General features: G+C 36.1%; 1 protein-coding gene and 1 non-coding gene across 6 annotated transcripts in view; one reads left to right on the top strand and one right to left on the bottom strand.

Annotated features, from left to right (window-relative positions):
• Positions 1-25,094, top strand: part of LOC119054886 (probable ATP-dependent RNA helicase DDX60) — a 100,440-nt gene that overhangs the window by 36,930 nt on the left and 38,416 nt on the right. For 4 of the 5 annotated variants that reach the window (XM_053658356.1, XM_053658357.1, XM_037152925.2 and 1 more), the window contains exons 15-23: positions 3,167-3,425; positions 5,069-5,235; positions 5,760-5,918; positions 9,742-9,891; positions 14,339-14,458; positions 17,366-17,461; positions 19,880-19,995; positions 20,829-20,971; positions 21,069-21,178. In XM_053658356.1, the coding sequence (XP_053514331.1) occupies positions 3,167-3,425; positions 5,069-5,235; positions 5,760-5,918; positions 9,742-9,891; positions 14,339-14,458; positions 17,366-17,461; positions 19,880-19,995; positions 20,829-20,971; positions 21,069-21,178 (1,320 nt within the window). The remainder of the gene's footprint in view (positions 1-3,166; positions 3,426-5,068; positions 5,236-5,759; positions 5,919-9,741; positions 9,892-14,338; positions 14,459-17,365; positions 17,462-19,879; positions 19,996-20,828; positions 20,972-21,068; positions 21,179-25,094) is intronic. The other variant, XM_053658359.1, reaches the window with a different exon arrangement.
• LOC128626404 (U6 spliceosomal RNA) lies at positions 14,057-14,163 on the bottom strand. The gene has a single exon (XR_008390348.1). It is a non-coding gene; the product is annotated as a U6 spliceosomal RNA (small nuclear RNA).

Below are 25,094 nucleotides of genomic sequence, written 5' to 3'. Positions count from 1 at the left end.
GACAATGCAATAATGTAAATAAATGTAAGATGTTTTGCATAACCCAAATGGTAACCACAAAGCTAAAACCTATAACCCATAGACAAAAGATAAAAAGAAAAAATCTAAGTATACCACTATAGAAAATTATTAAATCACAAAGGAAGAGACAAAGAGAAGAAAGGAACAAAGGAATTATGGAATCAGCCAGAAAAAATATGCAAAATAGGGTAATTATAAGTCAGTACCTGTCAATAATTATTTTCTAGGCAAATGGACTAAATTATCCATTCAAAAGACATAGACTGGCCGAATGAATAACAGCAGAAGACTCAATTATATGCTGCTTACAAAAAACTCGCTTTTGCTTCAAGGACACACAGACTGAAAGTAAAGGAGGGGAAAAGATGTCCCATGCAAATGGAAACCTAAAGAAAGTAGGAGTAGCTATACTTACACTAGAGAAAATAGACTATAAGTCAGAGATTTTAATAAAAAAAGAAAGAAGGTCATTATATAATAATAAAGGTGAGAAATAAAGGTAAGAACCTGAAAGCCTTTTCTTTAAGATCAGGAGTAAGACAACAAGTCCACTCTGCCACTTTTATTCAATAGTACTGAAAGTCCCCACCAGAACAATTAGGCAGGAAAAAGAAATAAAAGGCATCCCCACTGAAAAGAAAGCTAAAATTGTCTCTTTTTGCAGATGACACAATAGCGTATGTAAAAAAAAAAGCAAAAACCGAAAAACAAAAAAACCTGAAGACTCCACCAAAGAACTTTTAGAATCAATTCATTACAGAATTGATTCTCTTCCACCAAAGGACTTTTAGTAAATTTAGTAAATTTACAGGTACAAGTCAATGTACTGAAATATGTTCCATTTCTATACATTAATAATGAATTGTCAGAAAGAGAAATTAAGAAAACAGTTTTGTTTACAATTGAGTGAAAAAGAATTAAATGCTGAGAAATACATTTAACCAAGAAGGTGAGAGACATACACTGAAAACTGTTTGTCATTGATAAAAGAAACAAAAGAAGAAACAAGAAATGGAAAGACATTCCATGCTTACGGATGGAATTAGTATTGTTAAAATGTCCATATGTCCTAAAACAATCTATAGAGTCAGTGCAATCACTATCAAACTTCCAACAGCATTTTTCACAGGAATAGAACAAACAATTCTTATATGTAAAATCTTTTTTTTAAAAAAGTGAAAGTTCTAGAAATAGATACTGTGTAAGTTGCCAAGAGCTGAGATTTGAAGGAAATAGAGAGATTGGTAAAAAGTGCAAACTTTCAGCTCTGAGAGGAAAATGTCTAAGGAGCTAATGTAAAACATGATTACCGTAGTTGATAACATTGCATCACATCATTGAAATTTGCTAAGAGAGTAGGTGTTAAATGTTCTCACCAAAAATAAATAAGTAAATAAATATGTGAGGTGATGGATAGGTTAATTGACTCAATGTGGGGAATTCTTTCAAAATTCATATGTATATCAAATCACCATGATGTACACTTTCAATATTTTACAGTTTTGTCGAGTATGCCTCAATAAAGCTGAAATTAAAAGAAGGAAGTCCAAGAAGAAATGAGAACATTTGTTCTTATAGTAAAACAGCCCCTTCCCCAAGACCAGCTAAGTCGTCACTGATTTTCTTTTTTTCATGATGACCTTTTTCATAGCCAATTTTATTATTGATGAGACCATCCAATTCCAGGTTTTTCTGTTTCACTAGGGCTACCAAGAACCTGCTACTGTGGTTTCTCCTCCTCCTCCTTCTTCCTCTCCCTTCGCTTCCCTTCCTCCTCCTCCCTCTCTCCTTTTTCTTCTCCCCCCTCCTCTTCCTTTTCTTCCCCCACTTCCTCCTCCCCTCTTCTTCTTCTTCTTTCTCCTCCTCTTCCTCCTTTATCCCCTCTTCTGCCACTTCCTTCTCACCCTCCTCTTCTTCCCCCCTCCCTCCTCTTCCACCTCCTCCTCCTCCTCCTTTTTCTTGACGTTACAAAATGTCAAGTTTTCAAAAATCCTCATTACATAGTACAGGTTATAAAGACTAAAAAAAGTTCATGCTTTTTTCTTCTGCATTGTTAGAAATTAAATAATCTCATGGGAATTAAATGCCCTTAACACTATATGAGTGTGGTCTTCTAGCAGCAGTTTAATAAATGTGCATATTCAAGATAGAAACATTTCCACAGCAAAGAGCCAAGGGTCCTCCTTGTCCAATGGAGACAGAACCATGCTGAGTTAACCCAAGGCAGTACATTGGGAAGATTAAAGCATTAGGAAACCTCAATGTTTATTGATTAGAATTAAACACTGGGAAAGTGATGGCAACTAAAATGGACTTCATTATAGGCAAAGTTTACATATGAATTTCATAACTAGCCAGAATAGTGGAAGGTTTGTCAGAACTCTCCTGTGAATATAATTTTCTAACTTGCCTTTTTACATTAATAAACAAAAGTGGGAAAAGTGGCTCCATGTGGTGTTTTAGGTCAATTAGAAATGCATATCTAGATAGAGCAAATCATTTGTATGTATATTGTTTCTTCTATTCACTCCTTTTCTTTCTTTCCTTTCTATTTCCTCATTCACGCATCAAACATTATGAACTAAATATTTTGGCTTGGAACATACAATAAATTTCACACATTACTGTTTCAAGGAAATTATCTAGAGAGGAAATATGACAAGTAAAATCATGGATCCAATACATGTGATGAGAGCTTTGATGGTGCTTTGATGCCCAGGATGAGGAGGAACACGTGATCTAGTCTTAGAGTTAGGAAAGGCTTCCTATAAGAAATATCTGAAGGACAAATCAAGGACAGAGAGGTGACCATGGAGAAAGAAACCAATGAGAGATGACAGCAGGAACCAATGCATGGTGTTTCTGATTTTGTTATATTTACTCTTTGATTTATAATCTACACTACCCAGAAACCTAAAAAATTATCTCTGTGGAGTTTTTTCTATTCATTAAATTAAACTGTCATAAATTTTCATTTAAAAGAGGCTTTAATTTTCAGAAACAAACAGAAACTAAAACTGCCTATTCAGGAATGGGGTGATGGTCAAAATAATTTATATACACTCAAATATATTGTCTCATTCTTGAAATATCATCTAGGAATGTTTCCATCTTGATTCATGATGTTTCTTTCCTTTGGGGGTAGGAGACAAAGGCTGAAATAATTGCTAGAGAGAATAAGAAGAGGTTATTAGCCAAGGAAGAACTGAAAGAAGAGGAAAAATGGAATGTTCTGTCATTTTCCATTGAGGAAAAAATGAAAGAGAATTTAAACTATGGAATACAGAACCTGGAAGATTTTTTGAAATCATGTAAAAGTAACTCAGTGAAATATCGAGTTGAAATGACTGGGTTAACTGCTTGCTTGAAAGCATGGAAAGAACATTGTAGAAGCCAAGGAAGAGGTATATGATATAAACATATAAATATAAATTTATACATATATATATTTAATCCTTGCCTGAGGATATGTTTATTGATTTTAGAGAGAGAGGAAGGGGGAGAGAGACAGAGACAGAAACATCGATGTGAGAGAGAAACATGGATTGGTAGCCTCCCGTACATGCCTCAACTGGGAATCGAACCTGCAGCCTTTTGGTGTGTGGAACAATGCTCCAACCAACTGAGCCACCTGGCCGGAGATGAATTTTTATTTCAATGAGATAAAAAACTACAATGATGATAGCTGTCACCTATTAACCGCACATTTGTACTAGAAGCCTTAGACAAATTATCTGATTTTATTCTTACAAAATTCCACTAAGTATTCTTACCTTTATTTTATCAATGAGCAATGAAATCTCAGAGTGGATCCCAGTAGTAAATATTCAGCACATTCACAGGTACATTCAAATCAAATCACAATCAAAAAGAGGTTTGAGAAATACTGCTTGCAAATTTGTGGGAATGGTTAAGGGAACCAACAAAGATGGGGAAGCACCCAGGGAGAATCTGTGGTTCATCTTTAAGATCTGAAGTATAAATATTTTCTTTCTGGGTAAAACTGGATCCTGTTGGTTAGCATGCAAGCTCTTCTGAAAGTTGCTGTGGTTCTATGTACTCTACAATTGCTACAGGAGATAGTAGAAAAGAAAAGGCAAGAAGAAGATAAGGGAGACATATAAGTTGATAGCAGGTGAAGTGATCAGGTGCCTTCCCTCCAAACTGACAATTCTGAGTAAACCTAATTGTTGTCAGTCTTGAGTATCTCCACACTTGACTCCACTTAACACATGGTCACCAGGTTCTTTTTATTTTCCCACACTGTCATTTTATTAACTCCAAGTTTCTCTAGCAAAGTCATCTTTTCACTGTAGATTTTATCAGAGTGAAAAGCAAAGACTTGGCCTATATGTTTCTCTCAAACCAACATGTTGTATCAGGATTTAAGTTGGGTGTTACTAAGAGAGGTCAGAATTAACAGTGGCTTACCCTCCTGAAGAGTAAGAATTCTGTACTAAATTTCTTTTGTAGCTTTTTAGAGCATTTAGTAGATTTTTGGTAATATTTGTAAGTGTAAGTTGATCAGAAGACAGGTGGAATTGAAAGCAGCCCTAAAATGGTAAGTATGGAAAGATTAGCAGTAAGGAGGGAAAAAAAGGTTATGTATGACTATAAAGAAATGAAGATGAATTAGTGAAGTCTATATCCAGCAGTTGTATAAGCTGATTGAATGGAGAGGCTCCAATCATTATGCCAAATGCTTATCTATGGTCAATAGTAGACCTCGTTAAGTGTTGCTAAGTTTTAACCAGATATTTAAAGTTATCTGAATATTTTTCTTTGAACCTAATAGAGAAGGCATGAAAATAATAGATGAAGAATATATTTGCTGTTTTCCAGAACTTATGCAAACTTGAGCTTTGATGATCTTATTTCTATTGTGGACTTATAAGACTTTTCTTTTTCTCCAGCACTTACACAGCTGCTTCTCAATTATCCCTGGAGATGATGAAGTGTGTGTAGATGCACTTTAATATTATTTTATTTAGCACTTTATTATTTTTGGTGGTTTTTATAACAGTTTTGTTGTGTATTTTTTGCTAAGGTGAAAACACAAAAGATTTAAGTATAGCTGTTCAAATGATGAAAAGGATTCACTCCTTGATGGAAAAATACCCAGAACTTTTGCAAGAGGCAGATCAGCAACTCATTGCCAGATGCCTTAAATATTTAGGATTTGATGATTTGGCAAGTTCTTTATATCCAACTGAGGTAATGTGTTCAGAATAGCTTCATCTTAATAGAGTAATCACTATGTATATGTAAAGTGTCTTACACGTGGAGCCACCTCTTCTAGATTTTTTTAAACTGAAAATATTTACTCTGAATTCATAATCATTATTGGCAATCCAGCTACCCAAATTTAAAGTACTCTAGAATTAGAAAGCTTGTTCAAGGGCTTGTTTGGACAAACATTAAATAATCTCTGCAGACCCTTCAAACTAATTCTGTGTTTAATTGTAGCAAATAATTTAAATACTATATTCCGATTCTTTACTTGCCTTTAAATATATATCAGATTGTAGCTATAAGCAGCATGGTGGATATTTGAAAATCTTGATGTCTGCTAATTTATTCATAGTAACAATGATTAAGTGGTAAAACACTTAAGTGAATATTACAGAATTTTTTAAGTAAAATAATTTTCTTAAAGTGCTAGCAATAAATATTTTATTTACTTAAATGATGTTATAATTTAAAATCACTTTCAAAACGGATTTTTTAAAATAATCTAGGTTGCAGGAGATGACATGAAAGAGAAGAAAAAGAATAAATATTCAGTTGGCATTGGGCCCATTCGGTTCCAACTGCAATATATGGGTCATCATTTGATACGAGATGAGAGAAAAGACCCGGATCCCAGAGTTCAGGACTTTATTCCTGACACGTGGCAGGTAAGGATTGAGTGAAAGGACCGTTTTTGTATTTTATTATTAAATGTGATTTTGGGAGCTTCTCATTATAGTGGCTCTACATATTACATTTGTCATTAACTTCTTAATATCATTTAAAATTATTTTGTCATTGGGAATATCAGACATAGACTTTTTAATTCAAAGAAAGTGAAGTTTTCATTTTATTCATTTTTTTAAAAATTAATATACCATTTCCTTGGAGTGCTCTGATGAACTCACACATATCTTTTTGAAGTTGTGTGTCATCCATTTGTATCATGGAGTAGCCTCCAAGCTTTTCCTGTGTCAAGAGGATTTTATATGTAAATATAAAATGTGCACAGAGGACTTTGGTACCTTGAACTATATAGACAAGAGATATTTTGCATACCTCATTTGTCACCATAGCAGCTATTCTTCTATAAATAAATATACAATTAATATTTATAGATCTAAAATGTGGAATAAAGTGGTGTGTTTCTGCATAGACTGAGCTATATAAAATTGCTGATAAATTGAACATGTTTACCTAAAAAAAAGTGCAATTGCCTAGGTTCAGTCTAACAGACTATTTTATTAAGAATCTGACTTCGTCTTTTTTTGTTTCACTTTGAGGAAGATAATATCAGAAATGTTTACTTTCATGTTATATAGCATTCTCTTTCTAGGACAATTTAACACTGATGTTTTCTTAAACTTAGCACCAAAATGAAAAATGTTATCTCTAAGAGGTATGTCCTGAGCATGTTGCTTTGGAGAATCAGAGGAATTCAGAATGAGATGAGAGACTCGTTTCACAGCAACATTGCACTCAGCCCCGAGACCCAGTCCTGCCTGCCACTTGGCCCAGACTGATGATGACTTAGGTTTACATTTGTGGCTCTGAGGCACTTTTCCCCCACACAGAGATTTCACAGTCAGAGCCTAGATAGTTGTACATATTATTCTTTAGTTCCCCAAGAAAACTTAATCTCCCATGGTTCCTTCTAAAATAGGAGAATCTAACCCTAGTCATAATTGTGGAGCTCCAAATTTCTTTTTCTTGTAGTGGATTATATTCATTTATTTTAAGTTACTTTAATTTTAATACCCTCTTCAGCCATTTTTTTCCCATTTCTCACCCCAACCTCTGGCTGGCTGGCAACATACAATCTGAGCTTTGGTGTTTGTTTTATTTTTTTCTTTCTTTTAGCTCCCACATATAAGAGAGACAATATAGTATTAATCTTTCTCTGGCTGACATTTCACCAAGCATGATAATCTCAAGATCCATTCATGAAGTTGCAAATTACAAGATTTTAATTTTTATGGCTTAATAGCAATAGCATTCTATTGTACATATTCATATATACAATGTATATATACATAGATACCACATTTTTTATTCATTTAATCACTGATGAGCACTTAAGTTGTCTTCATTTTCTTGGCTTGTAAATAATGCTGCAATGAACATGGGGACACATGTATCTTTTCAAGCTATTGTTATCTCTTTCTTTGAATAAATACCCTGAAGTGGAATTGCTGTGTCATATGATAGTAGTATTTTTAAGTTTAAGGAATTTCCACACAGTTTTTCATTATGGCTGCACAAATTTACATTCTTTCCAACACTGCAGAAAGTTTTCCTTTTCTCTGTATTCTACCAACACTTCTTATTTGTTGTCTTTTTGATCAATAGTCATTCTAACAGGTATGAAGTGGTATCTCACTATAGTCTTTGATTTGTGTTTCTCTGATTATTAGTGATGTTGAACTTATCTTCATGTACCTTTTGGCCATCTGTAAGTATTCTTTGGAAAAATGGCTGCTCAGATTATGTACCCGTTTTGTAGTTGGATTGTTTGCTTTTTCTTTTGCTTCCACATAGCTCTTGTATGAGTTCTTTGTAGTTGCTCTTTCCATTTTGTTGATGGTTTCCTTTGCTGTGCAAAAACCTTTTAGTTTGATGTGGTCCAAGTTGTATTTGCTTTGGTTGACTTTGTTTTTGATGACAGATTGAGAAAATCATTGCCAAGTCCTATGTCAGGAAGCTTAACACCTATGTTTTCTTCAAGGAATTTTATGGTTTTAGGTCCTAAATTTAAGACTTTAATTTATTTTAAGTTAGTTTTTGTGTGTGGTATAAGATAGTGGTTCATTTTCAGTCTTTTGTATGTGGCTGTCCAGTTTTCCAAACACCATTTATTGATGAGGCTGTCCTTTCCCCATTGTACATTCTTGGCGCCTTTTTTGTAAATTAATTGACCATGTATGCATGGGTTTATTCTTGCCTTTTCATTCTGTTCCACTGATCTGCATGTCTGTTTTTCTGCCAATGCCATGCTTTTTTGATTGCTATATCTTTATAATATAGTTTGAAGTCAGGAAGCATGATGCCTCAACTTTGGTCTTTCTCAAGGTTGCTTTGTCTAGTCAGGGTCCTTTGTGGTTGCATACAAATTTTAGGATTGTGTATTTTATTCCTGTGAAAAATGGCACTGGAATTTTGATAAGAATTGCATTGAATGTGTAGATTGTTTGGGGTAATATGGACATTTTAACAATATTAATTCTTCTAATTTATGTGCATAGAGTATCTTTATATTTATTTATATCTTCTTTCATTTCTTTTACTAATGTCTTATGATTTTAAATGTACAGACCTTTCACTTCCTTTGTTAAATTTATTTCTCAGTATTTTGTTCTTTCTGATACAATTTACAATTGTAAATTTACAATTGATAAATTTACAATGGGCTCATTCTTTTCATTTCTCTGGTAACTTGTTGTTAATATATAAAATGCAACAAGTTTTGTGTATTGATTTTGTATCCTACAACTTAATTCATTTATTAGTTCTAGCGATTTTTGGTGGAGTCATTATTGCTATCTACTTCTTTTGCTGCATCTCATAAATATGGTATGCTATATTGAAATTTTTATTTGTCTGAAATTATTTTTATATTTCTCTTTTGATTTATTCTTTGACCTATTGGTTATTGAGCAGTATGTGTTTTAATCTTTCCATATCTGTAAATTTCTTCTTTTCTTTGTGTAATTGGTTTCCAGTTTCACACCATTTTGGTTGGTGATGCTTGATATTGCTTTCTCTTTCTTAAGTTGATGATGGTGGGGGAGCAGGAGAACCAGTGCTCACTTTAGTGGAAAATACATAGCAGCCAAGTTCTCTTCCTTAATCGCACAGACACTGTGATTCTTGTGATGGTCCCTTCACTCCAAGGTGTGTCTCAGAGTGGACCTAGATTAAGAGAATGTGCACAATGGGGCTCTGGGTTTTTTTTTCCCCACATACCTCCCATCATACAGGCTTCTTCGAGTAGTCATCATTTTGATAAATAAAAGGATAGGCTGAGAAGTGGTGAAGATCTCACATGCCCTTCAAAATAGGTACAATAATTTTTGTTCTGTATAGGAGTTAGAAGATAAGTAATAAAATAATGAATCATTATTTTTTTCTCTGTTGCTTTTGTACCATCATAAAATACATATTGGCTACTTCTTAGAACTAAATTTCTCAAAACCAGTCTGTACTTTATCAATGACAAATAATTAGAAAAAAGGTCTTAATAACGAGATATTTTATTTGAAGTCACTCTCCATTTTTCACAAACACACCTCCAGTTGCTCAAAAGCATAACAATTCTCTCTTCTGAAAGAATATCATAAATTCTTCAGATTTTCCTACACATCTGTGCATGGTTTGCAACTCCCAATCATTCCTTCTGAGGTTCAGAAATTATTTTGAAAGCATATTGATATATTTGTTTTTGGTAGCATGCTCTTCCCATCACTGATACAAATGGTGCTCTGAACCCTACAGCGAGAGCTCCTTGATGTTGTGGATAATAATGAATCAGCTGTGATTGTTGCCCCAACGTCCTCAGGCAAAACCTATGTTTCCTACTACTGCATGGAGAAAGTGCTGAAGGAGAGTCAAGAAGGGGTCGTTGTGTATGTTGCACCAACCAAGGTAGTGCTCAAGTGACTTTCATTTGCTCTTTCATTCTTGAACCTCCTCTTTTTAAATAATGCATGTAGTCAAGTGGTGAATATGTTTCATTTTTTATTTATTGACTGTCCAGTTTTACTGAGATATAATTGACAGATGATATTGTACTATTTAAGATGTTCAACGTAATGATTTGACATATGTATATGTTGTGAAATAATTACCATGATAAGTTTAGTTAATATCCATCATGTCAAATAGTTACATTTTTTTCTTGTAATATAAACTTTTAAGATCTCTTTTAGCAACTTTCAGGTACTCAATACAGCACTGTGAACCATCGTCCCCATAATGGACATTACAGCTCCCAAACTTTTTATCTTACATCTGAGAGTTTGTACCTTTTGACTAACTTTCCCCATTTTGTCCACCTCCCCTTCATCCCTACCTCTGGCAACCAAATTTGTTCTGTGTTTTTATGATTTAATTTATTTTAACTTGCATTCTGTCTTTTTAGTTTCAGAGTCCAAAATAATACTTTCCTTAGAACTGTTGAGATGAAAAATCCTAGTCTTGTGATCTTGCCATTCAACACTATGCTTGGATTGAGAGCAGCGCCCACACCTGGCTGGGCAATGTTGAGTCGCTAAACAACTTTCTATGTCCTCTGCAGAGTCATGGGATTTATTTCAGCTACCGTTGGCCATAGTGCCTGCCCTATTTCTCAAGCCAGGCTATTTCCTTTATGTATAGAACTCAAAATGTTAAGCTAAAAAACAGAAAGTATGATTTTTTGTCATTTAGGAGAAAGTCTGATTTACAGAACTTGTTTTACAACCCCTTGTTTTAAATGGGATTACAATCGAGAAAGGGAAATTTAGTTGATATAAATGAACAGAATAATATGAATTCAGACTCTTTTATTTTCTAGGAAAACATGCATTGTTGAGTGACCTGTGGTCAGCCTCCGAACCAAACTGATCTATATATTAGTTGTAATTCACACTTTAGTTTTTATTGTAGTATTTTTCTTTTTTAAGTTTCTAAAACCAATAATTGCTCATTGTCAGAAATTAATAAAATATATCAAGAAAAATTAAGTTTACTAGAAGAGGATTTGATAAGTTAACACAGTAAATATTGCCAAATTCTCTGCTTAAAGTTTAGATCTATTTTTATTCCACTGGCAGTATGGGGCAGGGTAGATTCATTTTTTTTAAGTTCTTATAATCATTGAAAAAGTTTGCAATACTGATAGATGAAAACTTTTGTTTCACATTTAAATATGCATTTTTGTGATTACTAGTGATTTGGGATGTTTATGTGAGATTTGGGTCTTGATATTTCTTTATTCATGAACCACTTGTGGATTCATTGGTCTATTTCTTTGGGGGGATAGGCAATGTCTTTTTATTAATTTATCAGAAATTTATATAGTTAGTATACCATTTCTCTTTAAGTTATAATGAATATAGTTTTGCAATTTTATCTTTTTTATTATATTAGGTTATATTAACTATAACATTGTGTTAATATTTTTGTGTGGCGATATCAGTATTTTCTTTTTTTAAAGATTTATTATTTTTAGACAGAGAGGAAGAAAGGGAGAAAGAGAGGGAGAGAAACATTGATATTTGTGAGAGATACATCGAGCAATTACCTCTCCCATGCCCCCAACTGGGGACCTGGCCTGCAACCCAAGCATGTGCCCTGATTTGGAATCGAACTGGCAACCCTTTGGTTCACAGGGTCGGGCAGAGATGGCTCAAGCCAGTAAGCCAGGGATGTCAAACTCATTTTTACCGAGGGCCACATCAGCCTTGTGTTTGCCTTCAAAGGGCCAAATATAATTTTAGGACTATAGAAATGTAACTATTACTTAGTTGTTAGGGAGTTGAAATAGCATTTGGCTCCTTAAAGGCAACCACAAGGCTGATGTGGCCCCTGGTAAAAATGAGTTTGACACCCCTGCACTAAACCACACCAGCCAGGGCATGATATCAACATTTTCATTGAGATTTTCCATGTGTGCTCAAGTATATAAAAAATACGAAATGTTTACTTTATTTTTTAATGATTTTATTTATATTTAGAGAGAGTGGAAGGGAGGGGGAAGGAAGGTGAGAGAAACATCATGTGGTGGCATCTTGTGTACCCCCAACTAGGGACCTGGCCTGCAATGCATGCGTGTGCCCTAACTAGGAATTGAACTGGCAAGCCTGTGGTTTGCAGGCCAGTACACAATCCACTGAGCCACAGCAGCTAGGGCTGAATTGTTTACTTCCTATTACTTTTATGCTTACGTTTTAAAGTTTACATTTTAATTTGTGTGTATTTTTATGGCATAAAGTGTGAAATAGAGAGATGTTCAGAGGTTTGCACACACGGAGATTCTATTGACCGGGCTACATGGTTGATCCAGAGCATGGTTCTACTTCCTCATGTCTATGTTCAGACTTAAGGTGTCTGAACTTAAGTCCCCAAATATAAGAACCACAAAGGTACCTTGACTGTCTCTCATTTGACCTTTCATCTATAGAGGGCTCACAATTATTTCTAAACTTTGGTCACTCAGATATCAGCTGCTTTTCTTCTTCCTGATGTCTAAGCAGCATTCTCTGTTTTTCCCTCCTGACGAAGCCATTTTTTCCCATTTTACTTTATGTCGAGGTTTATCAATGAGGTTCATGTGCTTAGTAAAATATCTTTTTTTTTTTTTTTTTTTTTTTAAATTTTATTTAGTTATTTTTCAAGTACAGTTTTTTGTTTATTTTTCCCATCCCAGCCTCCCCTGCCCCTTGCTCCCCACCTCCCTCCCATTTCCCCCCCCCGCCTTAGTTCTCGTTCCTGTGTCCTTCCTATTTGTTCCTCCAAATCCCTCCCCCTTTTTCCCCTTAACTTCCCTTCCTTCTCCCCTCTGGTCACTATCCCCTTGTTCTCTATTTCAGTGTCTTTGTTTTTTGGGGTTTTTTTTTTCTGCTTACTTGTTTGTTTTGTTGTTTAGCTTCCTGTTAAAGGTGAGATCATATGGTATTTGTCTTTCAGCACCTGGCCTATTTCACTCAGCATAATGCTTTCCAGTTCCATCCATGTTGTTGCAAAGGGTAGTAGCTCCTTCTTTCTCTCTGCCGCATAGAATTCCATTGTGTATATGTACCACAATTTTTGGATCCATTCATTTACTGATGGGCACCTAGGTTGCTTCCAACTCTTGGCTATTGTAAATTGTACTGCTATGAACATTGTGGTGCATAGGTTCTTTGATATTGATGTTTTAGGATTCTTAGGATATAATCCTAGCAGTGGAATTGCTGGGTCAAAAGGCAGGTCGATTTTTTATTTTTCTGAGAAAAATCCATACTGTTTTCCATAATGGTTGTACCAGTCTGCAATCCCACCAACAGTGAACTAAGGACCCCGTTTCCCCCACAACCCCTCCAACATTTGTTGTTTGTTGCTTTGTTTATGATAGCCATCCTGACTGGTGTAAAGTGGTATCTCATTGTGGTTTTAATTTGCATCTCTCTGATAGCTAATGATATTGAGCATCTCTTCATGTGTCTCTGAATGTTCTGTATGTCCTCCTTGGAGAAGTGTTTGTTCAAGTCCTTTTCCCATTTTCTAATTGGGTTGGGTGTCTTCTTAGAGTGGAGTCGTGTAAGTTCTTTGTATATTTTAGGGATTAAACCTTTGTCTGAGGTATCATTGGCAAATATGTTTTCCCATACAGTTGGTTGTCTTGCTAATTTAATACTGTTTTCTTTAGCCATGCAGAAGCTTTTTATTTTGATGAGATCCCATTTGTTTATTCTTTCCTTTACATTCCTTACTCTAGGGGACATATCAGTAAAGAAGTTGCTGCGTGAAATATCTGAGATTTTCTTGCCAATGTTCTCCTCTAGGACTTTAATGGTGTTATGACTTACATTTAAGTCTTTTATCCACCTTGAATTTATTTTGGTGTATGGTGTAAGTCTGTGCTCAAGTTTCATTTTTTTTGCATGTAGCTGTCCAGTTCTCCCAACACCATTTGTTGAAGAGGCTATCTTTACTCCATTTTATGTTACTGCCCCCTTTGTCGAATATTAATTGACTGTAGAGAGTTGGGTTGATTTCTGGGCTCTCTGTTCTGTTCCATTGGTCTATGTGCCTGTTTTTATGCCAGTACCAGGCTGTTTTGATTACAAAAAATATGGAACGCTTCACGAATTTGCGTGTCATCCTTGCGCAGGGGCCATGCTAATCTTCTCTGTATCGTTCCAATTTTAGTATATGTGCTGCCGAAGCGAGCACAGTAAAATATCTTAAAGAGAGCACATCAGTGTATTTAGAGTAGATGAATATGTGAGAGCAATCATTAAGCTTTCTGCATTCATAGCAGCATATATTTTTATACAGTCCCAGTGTTCTCTAAAGTTTTACCTGTACTTTAGTATGTGATTAATGGATCTATTTCCTTGTCCATTAGGCCCTTGTTAATCAAGTGGCAGCAACTGTTCAGAATCGTTACACCAAAACTATGCCAGATGGCGAATGCCTGTGTGGTGTTTTCACAAGGGACTATCGTCACAATGCCCTAAACTGTCAGGTAGGCTACATTAATGCTCTTGTTTCAAGTTATGTAATGGTATCTACAGGTCTTTCGTGAAAAATTTAACATCTCCACAGGGCCCGAGGGAAATTATTTTATTGAGCTTACTAAAGATGAAATATCTCTAGAGGAAATTTAATACTGATACATTTTAAAGAGTGAATAATAGATAGACACTTACATTTTGATTTCAGATTTCATTTATAGTTCATTGCATCATCTTGGTTTATAACTTGGTTCCAAATGATATGAATAAACCTAATGTTATAAAAAATTAACAAATACCAATTTCCAATCAGAATTCCTTTCTCTTGATAAGTAAAGTTCTCTCATTTTTTCTTGATGAATAGGATACTCATTGTCATCTTTTAAATGTTGTATTATTGTTAGAAAATTGGATGTTAAGTAAATCCTAGACCGTTTTTTCCTCCTTGAACTCATAGATGAGCAATTAAGACTAAACAAAAAATAGAAACATGATTAGACTTCCGCCAAGATGGAGGCGTAGGTGGAAGCACTGTGCCTCCTTCCACAACCAAGTTTAAAAACAACAAAGTTTTAGCAACAAAAACACAGCCAAAACCACAGAAAATTGAACTATATGGAAGTCTGACAACAAGGAACCCTTTAGCCAAACTGGTAAGAGGGGCAGAGCCAGCAGCAGAGATGGGTCGGGCACGAAAGATCCACCGGACCTACCCGGGCACATAACCCAGGTGTGCCAGCAGCTGTAGGCAGATCCCAGTGAGGGCTTCTCCCAGGTGTGGAGAAGTGGGTGGACCCACTGAGGGCTGACCACAGTCACACATTCACAAGCAGATAAACGGTGAAGGAGGGAGGAGTGAGACAGACCGTGCAGGCCCCAGCGACAGGAAGCAGCAAAGGGGACCACCGTTGTCCCCCTCTGACCCCACCCCCACATACAGCATCACAAACTAGTGACCTGGGTGGCCCCGCCCTGGTGTACAACTAAGGCTCCGTTCCTCAGGAGCCTTAGGCACGAACAGATCAAACATGGCTCAAGAAGAACTTAGAGCCCCAGAGCCCATAAATCTAAGCAACAAAGAAATAGCCAAACTTTCAGATGCACAATTCAAAACACTGGTGATCAGGATGCTCACAGAACTGGTTGATTTTAGTCGCAAATTAGAGGAACATATGAAGGCTAAACTAATCAAAATAAATGGAAATGTACAGGAAACCAATAGTAATGGAAAGGAAACTGGGACTCAAATCAAAGGAGTGGACCAGAAAGAGGAAAAAAATGACCAAACAGAAAAAAATTTAGAAACAAGAATTCAAAAAAATGAGGAGAGGCTTAGGAACCTCCAAGACATCTTTAAACATTCCAACATCCGGATTATAGGGGTGCCAGAAAGGTAAGAGGAACAGCCACTAGTGGAAAACTTATTGGAACAAATAATAAAGGAGAATTTCCCCAATCTGGCAAAGGAAATAGACTTCCAGGAAATCTAGGAAGCTCAGAGAGTCCCAAAGAAGGTGGACCCAAGAAGGAACACACCAAGGCACATCATAATTATATTAGCCAAGATTAAAATGAAGGAGAGAATTCTGGAAGCAGCAAGAGATAAGGGGACAGTCACCTACAAAGGAGTTCCCATCAGACTGTCAGCAGATTTCTCAAAAGAGACCTTACAGGCAAGAAGGGGCTGGAAAGAAGTATTCCAAGTCATGAACTGAAAGACCTACATCCAAGATTGATCTATCCAGGAAAGCTTTCATTTAGAATGGAAGGGCAGATAAAGTGCTTCTCAGATAAGATCAAATTCAAGGAGTTCATCATCACCAAGCCCTTATTACATGAAATGTTAAAGGGACTTATCTAAGAAAAAGAAGATAAAAAATATGAGCAGTGAAAGGACAGCAAACTCACAGTTATTAAGAACCACACCTAAAACAAAAGCGAACTAAGAGGATAGCTAGATCAGGAGCAGAACCATAGAAATGAAGATCACATGGAGGGTTAGCAGTAGGGGAGTGGGAGGAGGAGAAAGGGGGAGAAGGTACAGAAAATAAGTAGCATAGATGGTAGGTAGAAAATAGATAGGGGGAGGACAAAAATAGTAGGGGAGATATAGAATCTAAAGAACTTGAGACACGTGGTCATAAACTAAATGGAGGAATGGTGGGGGAGGGGTGTGCAGGGTGGAGGGGAATGAAGGGGGAAATAGAACAACTGTAATGGCATAATCAATAAAAAAAGAAAGAAACATGATTATAGAACATTGCACAGCAGACATGAAGATATGCCACCCAGATCATCTTTCAGGGTAGGACTTGCTGCTCAGATGTGGAAGTGTGGTCAAGACAAATGCTAGCTGTCTGTTCCCCCACTTCTGCCTCCTTAGTTTGTATCCTGTGACTGAGCTGGGTGGGGGTATAAATATTGGGCCATTGTGGCTGCATGTGGAATTGTTGTGACAGCCAGTATTCACTCTAGAACTCTAGGCCAGGCTGGTTCAGGCTTCATCAGGCCTATTTTGAACTTCAGCTCTCCCTCTGCCCTGTCTTGCTTCCCCGCACTTCCATAGTTGTTTATTTTTCATGAACGTTTTTCAGTCTAGGCTGTATCTCACAGTAAGATTTTGAAAAAATGAACTGATAAACCTGTGGCAATGCACTCTTTCTATTTTTATTACTTTGAATACTCATAAATAAGAATTTAAATTTCATATCTGATATTTACCATTCTGACCTGTAAAACTGCAGTTTCATGGGGTTCCAACTAATGTATCACAATTTTAATGAAATACTCTTAGAAGTAATGTTATATCCTATTTATGAGCAGATTTGTTCTGGAATTCTGTCTTTTATTTTCTTATAACTGTGTGTGTACATAGTAAATGCTCAAAATGTTTGTTTATACAATGTCCTTTATTTTAGGTACTTATTACAGTGCCTGCCTGCCTTGAAATTCTGCTGTTAGCTCCTCATCGCCAAAAATGGGTGAAAAGGATCAGATACGTTATATTTGATGAGGTAGACTTGGTGTTATTTCTCTGGGTTAATTTCCTAGTGTACATAAACATAGAATGAAGATCTTTGGGGCTTCGGGATATTTGTCCCTTTGTATGGAGTTCAGATTTGGATGGCACTTTCTTCTGAATGTTTTTCCCAGTGAATCATACTCAATCTCATGGCTCCATTTTCCTGTTGTGACTCAGTAGGGCATATTGGAGTATGTTGCAGAGCTCTGTTTGGGAGAGAAATCTGTCATTGGTGTGACTATTGTTTCAGAGGAACCAAAATAACCACCGTGGCATACACTTTCCAGAGATGTCAAAATCCAATCTTTAATCTCTAAAGCAAAGAATTTGGGCTTTAACGATAATTGCACTTATATAAGTTATTTTATCAATCATGGTTCCAACTGAAAACAAGTGGTACACTTAAAAATACAACTCAAGAAGAGTGTTTTCCAAAGGTGTACCTGAGGACAATGTAAAGTTTAGTGCGATAATTCAGAGCTGGTAGCTTACCCCTAGGTTTAAAGGGTCAGGTAAAGAGGCAGATACTTAGACTCACAAGGAGATTCTGATAGAATTGGCCACATGCGAGGAGCCATAACTTTAGTTGAGGGGTGTAGCTGGCTCAAGGTAACATTCCAGGCAGGGAACCAATAAAGACCTCATTCTTATTCTCCTGCCTTTTTCTGGTCACTTGCCAAGGCTCTCCATTGGACAAATACAATGGAACTCAAGACCACTGGAGATTTATAGGGGGAAGTGGAAGACATTGAGAACATTTTATAGCAGTATTATTAGAAATATTTACTCAGAGAAACTTAAAACATCGTAAAAGGATACATTCCATTCATTGTTCCAAGGAATTTTCAGTTTAAAGGGGAAAAAGATGATGTCTCTATTTAACTTAACTTTTCTTGTTATAAATTTGGAGCTATCAAGCAGGCTGTGCATTGGTTTGTTTGACACTAATTTTTGGTTAATCTCTAAGTATTATGTCTGGAAGGCCGTAAACATTCCTGCTGAAAAAACATCCAACAATTTGGTCTTCTCAATCTAGAACCTTGAATTGTACTCTAACCTCAAAACTATGAACATTTTCATGTAAGGGTACAGCTGAAAGGTTCTGAAGGCTGACACTGTGGTAGGGATCAGGGAAATGTGCTGCTTACTACAAGCCTGGAGTTTGTGTTGACAGAATGGTATATTATTGGACCAGGGAAAAGCCAAATGGGTGGCAGAAAAAAATGTTTAAATTATCTTAAGTTTTTTCCAATTAATTGCCAGGTGTCATACTTTAATCTGTTTAAATAAGACCACGTTTGAGAATCTTCCCTGAATCTATTTCAGTTTGTTTTATTTGGTCAAAAGACATTCATTTATTTATTCAGCAAATATTTAAGGAGTTCCTCCACACTGCTGGGCACTATTGGTGCTGGGGATGCCCAGGTCTAAGGTCACAGAGTAATGGGGCAAAGATAATTAAACAATTAAGCACACAAATGGCTATGCCAGCCCACATTGGTACATGTTGGGGTAAAAACGGAGGGCCTATCATGACCATGACTGTGGTAATGGCAGGGAGGCCATAGGAGAACAACTCTGGAATGAACAGTCAGAAAAGTCTTTCTAATAGAGTGACATGAAGCTGATGTTAACACAGGTTGAAAAGAGGGAACAAGAGCATTTTAAGCAGAGAGAACAATATATGTCAAATCTCTGGATAGAAAAGTTATGTTCAAGGAATAAAGAAAAGGTCAGTATGTCTGGAGAAACTTGGAAGCAAGATGAGAAAGACTGGCTTGGGATGAAGCTGGAGAGGCAAGAAGAGGCCAAAGTGTGTAGGCATTTTACACCTTGTTAAGGACTTTACATTTTGTTCTACAAGTGATGGGAAGACATTGAATAAAGTTAATTAGGGACATGGCCTAATCAAATTTACCTTTTAGATACATCATTTTGGCTGTGATTTGAAGAATGTAGGGGGCAGGGAGGGGGAAGCTGAGAACATAGGAGGATACTGTGGTAGGCAGCTGAGATGGTGACTTGGTTGGCAGTAAGCATGGGGAGAAATGCATAGTTTTCTAAATAATTTTTGGAAGTAGGATAAAAAGGAATTATTAATGGATTGGTTATTGGGATTAGGGAAAATTTATGTGTCAAGATTTTCTGTTGACTGAATTTTCATATATATATAATATACCTTATACATCTTATATATTTTATGTTACATGGATCTTATATATTTTATATATTATATCTTATATATAAAATATAAAATATATAAGGTGTAGTGTATATATTTTATACATACAAATTTGGCACAGTCGATTAAAGGTAACAGGAAACTAGGTATGACAATGCAGCCTTCTGTGTTTACTTTCATGTTTTATTTTAAATTAATTTTTTAATGGGGAAATTTTGTTTTTAATAGGTCCATTGTCTTGGGGGAGAAATTGGAGCGGAAATCTGGGAGCACCTCCTTGTCATGATCCGATGTCCCTTTCTGGCTCTTTCGGCTACAATAAGCAACCCTGAGCATCTCACCGAGTAGGCAGTAGATTCCGATTTGGATAACACGGTTTTTTCTTTTGAACATTAAACATTCTTTTGCATATCACACTTTCCATATGGGTTCTGAAATATTTTATAACATCCTTGTGAATTTGTTAAGTTATCTGTGGATATTCAAGGAAAGTCTTGCTAGCACCTCCTGACAGGTGCTGAGCAGGGCTACCCACTATGGGGGAAAATCAAGAACTCTCCCGGCCAGACCTGAAGCTGAGTAAGAAATTTCCCCCACACCTCAAAAATGTTCCCCAGAAGTAATCGATTATGGCTTTTTTGTCCTTTACCAAGAAAGAGAAATAAAATGGAATAATGACATACTCTCTCATGGACCTTGAGATTTCTTATATTGTCCCATTTCTATATGTTTAGAAAGATAGCAAAGACTTATTAGTTTAAAGCCTCATATCATTCTGTCATTGGGCTATATTTTTACCCACCAATAATAATTAGATCAAAGATGCCAATATGCCAGGTACTGTTCCAAGTGCTTTGCATGTACTGATTTATTTTACATTCCCAGCAACCTTATGATTTGCTACTTCCATTACTACTATTAAATAGCATTTCCAACACTACTATTGTTATTTCCATTTTAAAATGTAGAAATAAGGCATAGAGAGATTAAGTGATACAGTGAGAGTCACAGCCAGTAGTGAGGAGGCTGGGATTCGATGTCAGTTTGTTGGGTTCCAGGGCCTATTACCTTCAGTGCAGTGTTTAAGACACATGGCATTTGCTTTATAAAAAATATTTGATGTCACAGAAAGTAGTTTCCTGTTCTGCCTGAATAATATGTCAGTTTCTTTTTTAAGGTGGCTACAATCAGTGAAACGGTACTGGAAACAAGCAGACAGTGTCATAGAACAAAATATTGCTGCTAAAAGAAGTGCTGGCTCTCGTGCCAATTACCACAAGGACTACTCTCAAAGGAAGCAATCATATAAAGTTAGACTTGGTACGTTTGGTATATTTGTGGGGGCTTTATTCTTTATTTTAAATTATTCCAGTCATTGTGTGTCATTCACTTGGAAATTCTTGCCCTTCATTTTTAGTGCTGTATGGGGAGAGATACAATGATTTAGAGAAGCATGTATGTTCAGTAAAACACAACGATATTCATTTTGAACATTTTCATCCATGCGCTGTGCTAACGACAGATCATGTAAGTAATACTTCAGCTGTATTTGATCTGAGTGATGTAAAGTACATATCACAGTTGAAAAGATGCATCATTGACACTTATAAGAATGAAGGTATAGCCCTGGCTGGCGTAGCTCAGTGGATTGAGCGCGGGCCTGCGAACCATGCGATCGCGGTTTGATTCCCAGTCAGGGCACATGCCTGGGTTGCAGGCCAGTTCCCAGTAGGGGACACATGAGAGGCAACCATACATTGACGTTTTCTCCTTCTCTTTCTCCTTCCCTTCCTCTCTCTCTGAAAATAAATAAAATATTTATAAAAAAAAAAGAATGAAGGTATAGATGCTGTATAACAGATATTTAACCCCATTTTTAAAAGTAACAAGAATAGTTTTCACAGGTTCCGCAATGTTGTCTGCATCCAAAAAGCTTAAAAATGACTGAAAATTTCAGCCTCAAGTGTTTTGGTGAATTTTACTTACTCTTGGATATTTTCTTTGTCCATTGCCTTTCTTCTAGCACCCATGTCTATCTGTCTACTTCTCTGAAACTAATTCTTCTCTTGGTGAGGCTGCAGATACACATGGACAATATCTAGTGTGAGTGACAACTTGATCACCATGAATTAGGTCAAACAAGGAAAATCACTTTTCATTAACTTAGTAATCTCAACATGGTCTTTGGAAGTGAAGCAATAATATGGACATCTTCAGAGGACTTCATTTGGGGCCTTAGGGTTTGACTGGGCAAGATTTCTGATTTTTTTCTTGCATATTTTTCTTCTTTTCTCATCCTATTCTCATGGTTGCTTCTCAGAGTGATAATTAGTCAATAGTTTGTCTTCCTTCCAAGATCTAGCAAATTAAATATATTTTAAATTCTGTTGTTATGTCAAGCCTTCTAATCTGACAATTGGCATGTGAAACTATACATCACAGGAATTAGTTCCATTATTTATGTTCTGCATAAATAATGTTTCTGGATCCACAAAGGTAATTTAGATAAACAAGTCATAAAGATAATTCTGATTTTTTGCCCAGTCTTTAGTGGCTTTCCTTTGGAAATGGCTAAATACATGCACCCAGCATGGCTTCCAAGATCTTCTGTCACCTGGATTGACAGTCCTCGCTATTCATCTACTCGATGTACCTTACCTGGATGTCCTCATCATTTATATTCCCGGAATATTTCACCTCAGATGCCAAATGCCAGTTGTCCAGAACCTGTTTATCTTTTATGGCTCTTCTAATGTGAAACCACTTTAGAGTCCTTCTGTGACTTTCTTAGCTGGATGTAATCTCTCCATAGCGCCTTTTCTGTAATTCTTATCTGACAGGAGTCATGGCCAGCTTGCGGCTGAAATTGTTTACATGTCTTTTTTATCTTACTAGAATAACTCCTCGAAGACAAATCTTGGGTCCTTATAGTTCCTAATGAGCTTCTATATATATAAAAGTGCTTAATAAATGTAAGTTAAATAAAGATAGCCAGCCTAAATTGTGCACTTCATCTGTGTTCTAAGGATTTTGCATGTTGCCTTATTTAACAATTAAACAGTTTTCACATGGATGCCATATTAATACTTGCACATTACAAATGAGGGAGGTGAGGCATCGAGAACTTAAATAACTCCCTCACTCATTCACTCACTCACTGTTGTCTTAAGTAAGCAGGGGCTCTGGGGTGCAATCTCAGATTGATTCCAGAGCCTGCTGTCTCATCCTATTCTCAGGAATGGCCATTGAAGCTCTGATTAGCCCAGTATTCTGAATGGTCTGTTGAACAAATACTTGAATGAGGGAATGCATGAGAGTTGCCTTATAGAACTTTGGCTATGATGCAGTGGCTTCTGAAAGCAACTGAGTGAATCATAATGATTGTGATTTTCTAATTTGATTTTGTTACAGATATTTTGTTTTTGTGTTGCAGTGGCCCAATCTAAAATCTAAGTAAAACTAACATATGAACAAAATTCCAGTCACTTAGCTCAAACCCCAAAACTATAAATATAGATGCTAAGCCAATCCATAAATAATACTCCTTTCTCTCTTGTTTTCTTTCCCCCATCATTACCTGGAATTTTAAAAACAGTGTAGTATATATTTTTTAAATGTTTATTTTGGGTAGGATGGTTCAAGGCAGGTTATCATTAAATAGCAATGAGTCCAGTGGTTTGAAGTACTTGACAAGACTAGCATTTTGGTCCAAGTGCCTTTCCTCTGTTTTCAGTAGCTATTAATGGAGTAACTGGAAAGCAGCAGACAGCTACAGTGTGCTCTGACCTGAGATGACTTCTGCAAAGGTCATGCTGCTGTATGAGTCTTTTTAAGACTTTTAGACTTCTGCAATGGGAACACAAGATGAATACAAAGGCTTAGATGTTACTAAATATGTTTTGACACTGTGTGTGTAGCATGTTTATATAGGATGCTTCCTAAAGTAGTAGTGGAAATAAGCAAGGAGACCTTTCCAAATGAGCAAATCATTGTGTATTATACTTCAGATTAGTGTGAAAGAACTGAGTGGCAGGAAAAAAGTGGGACAAATTGTGGCAACATGAGGAGAAGAACCATCCGCCTTGGTGGTCTGCTCTATAGCCCCTCCATAGAAATGGTTTCAGAAGGGAAGGAGCGGGGCAGAATCAGTGAGCTGACCTTAATCTAACTGAGGCGAGGGATTGCCTTCAATCTATTTAAGGCTTACTTTTGGCAAAGGGCAGAGTTTGGCCTTTGCCACCAATTATGCCACACATAAACAGCTTCTCGCTCCTGGAAGTCCCCAGGGAGTCCTTGAAAGAACTATTATTGCCTAGCTCTGTTCAGCATGAATCAATGTCTACTACTGCCTATAGAGCTAGAGACAATGTGATGTACAAAAATAACTTCATGGCATAATACTGTTGTGTTTGTAAGTGAAGAATGATTCGAATCTATGCCATTTAAAAAAATTAAATGTATGGAGTGACATTGGTTCATGACATTTCAAGTATGCAATTCTGTAATACACTATGGCCTTTTAGGTCTCTTTCTTTTCTACCTAGACTGGCTCAGTTTTTGCCAGCTCATTAATTATTGTAGGGTGAAGAACAACCAAATTTAATTCCCAGCTTTTGGCAATAGAATTGTTAAAATAAATTTAAAAATTAAGCACTGTAAATTAATTAATGAAACATATTAATAGTTGAGGCATTGGCCATGTGCCAGGTATTTTACTAGGCCTATCAGGTATGTTATCTAACTTAATTCCTACAACAAATCTATGTCATAGACAGAATTTTCCTTTGTCTTAGAAATGAGGAAACTTGGGCTTCTGTATAAGACTAAGAGATCTAAGAAATCATAAACACTCTGGTGACTGAAAGAGATTTAAGTCTTGAAAATTATGGTAATTCTTAGATTTATTTATTTATTTTAAAATTTAGAGAGAATAAATTACATTTATTATTACTACACTCTCAGGTAGTAATAGTAAGAGAACAAAATGCTAACATCCCCAAATAATATATTCGTTTACTATTTTGGCATAATTGGGCTATCTTTCAATGCTTAAACTAAGAGATACTAAATGATGATTCCATGCAATGATTTGTACCCTATAGTTTTTTACAAGCCTAATTGATTTCTAATTAAAATATATCTGACATATAAGAGTGTGTAAGTTGAAGGTATACAATGGGTTGATTTGACTCATTTACATATTGCAGTATGATTGTCATTGTAGCCTTAGCTAAAACTTTTATCGAGTCACATAATTATCATTTCTTTTTCTAGTGAGAATAATTAGATCTCATCTCTTAGCATATTCGATGTTTATAATACAGTATTTGTCTATAATCACTATAGTGAACATTAGATCTTCAGGACTTATTTATCTGTTGATAAATAAGTTGATAAAACCATGTGTTGATATATGCAAGCTGTCTGATTTTGCCACAGTCTG

Source organism: Artibeus jamaicensis, unplaced genomic scaffold (assembly GCF_021234435.1).
Source record: "Artibeus jamaicensis isolate MK-2021 breed Jamaican fruit bat unplaced genomic scaffold, CSHL_Jam_final scaffold_537, whole genome shotgun sequence".
In the NCBI taxonomy this organism is placed as follows: Eukaryota; Metazoa; Chordata; class Mammalia; order Chiroptera; family Phyllostomidae; genus Artibeus; species Artibeus jamaicensis.
This window is presented reverse-complemented; position numbering and strand designations above follow the sequence as displayed.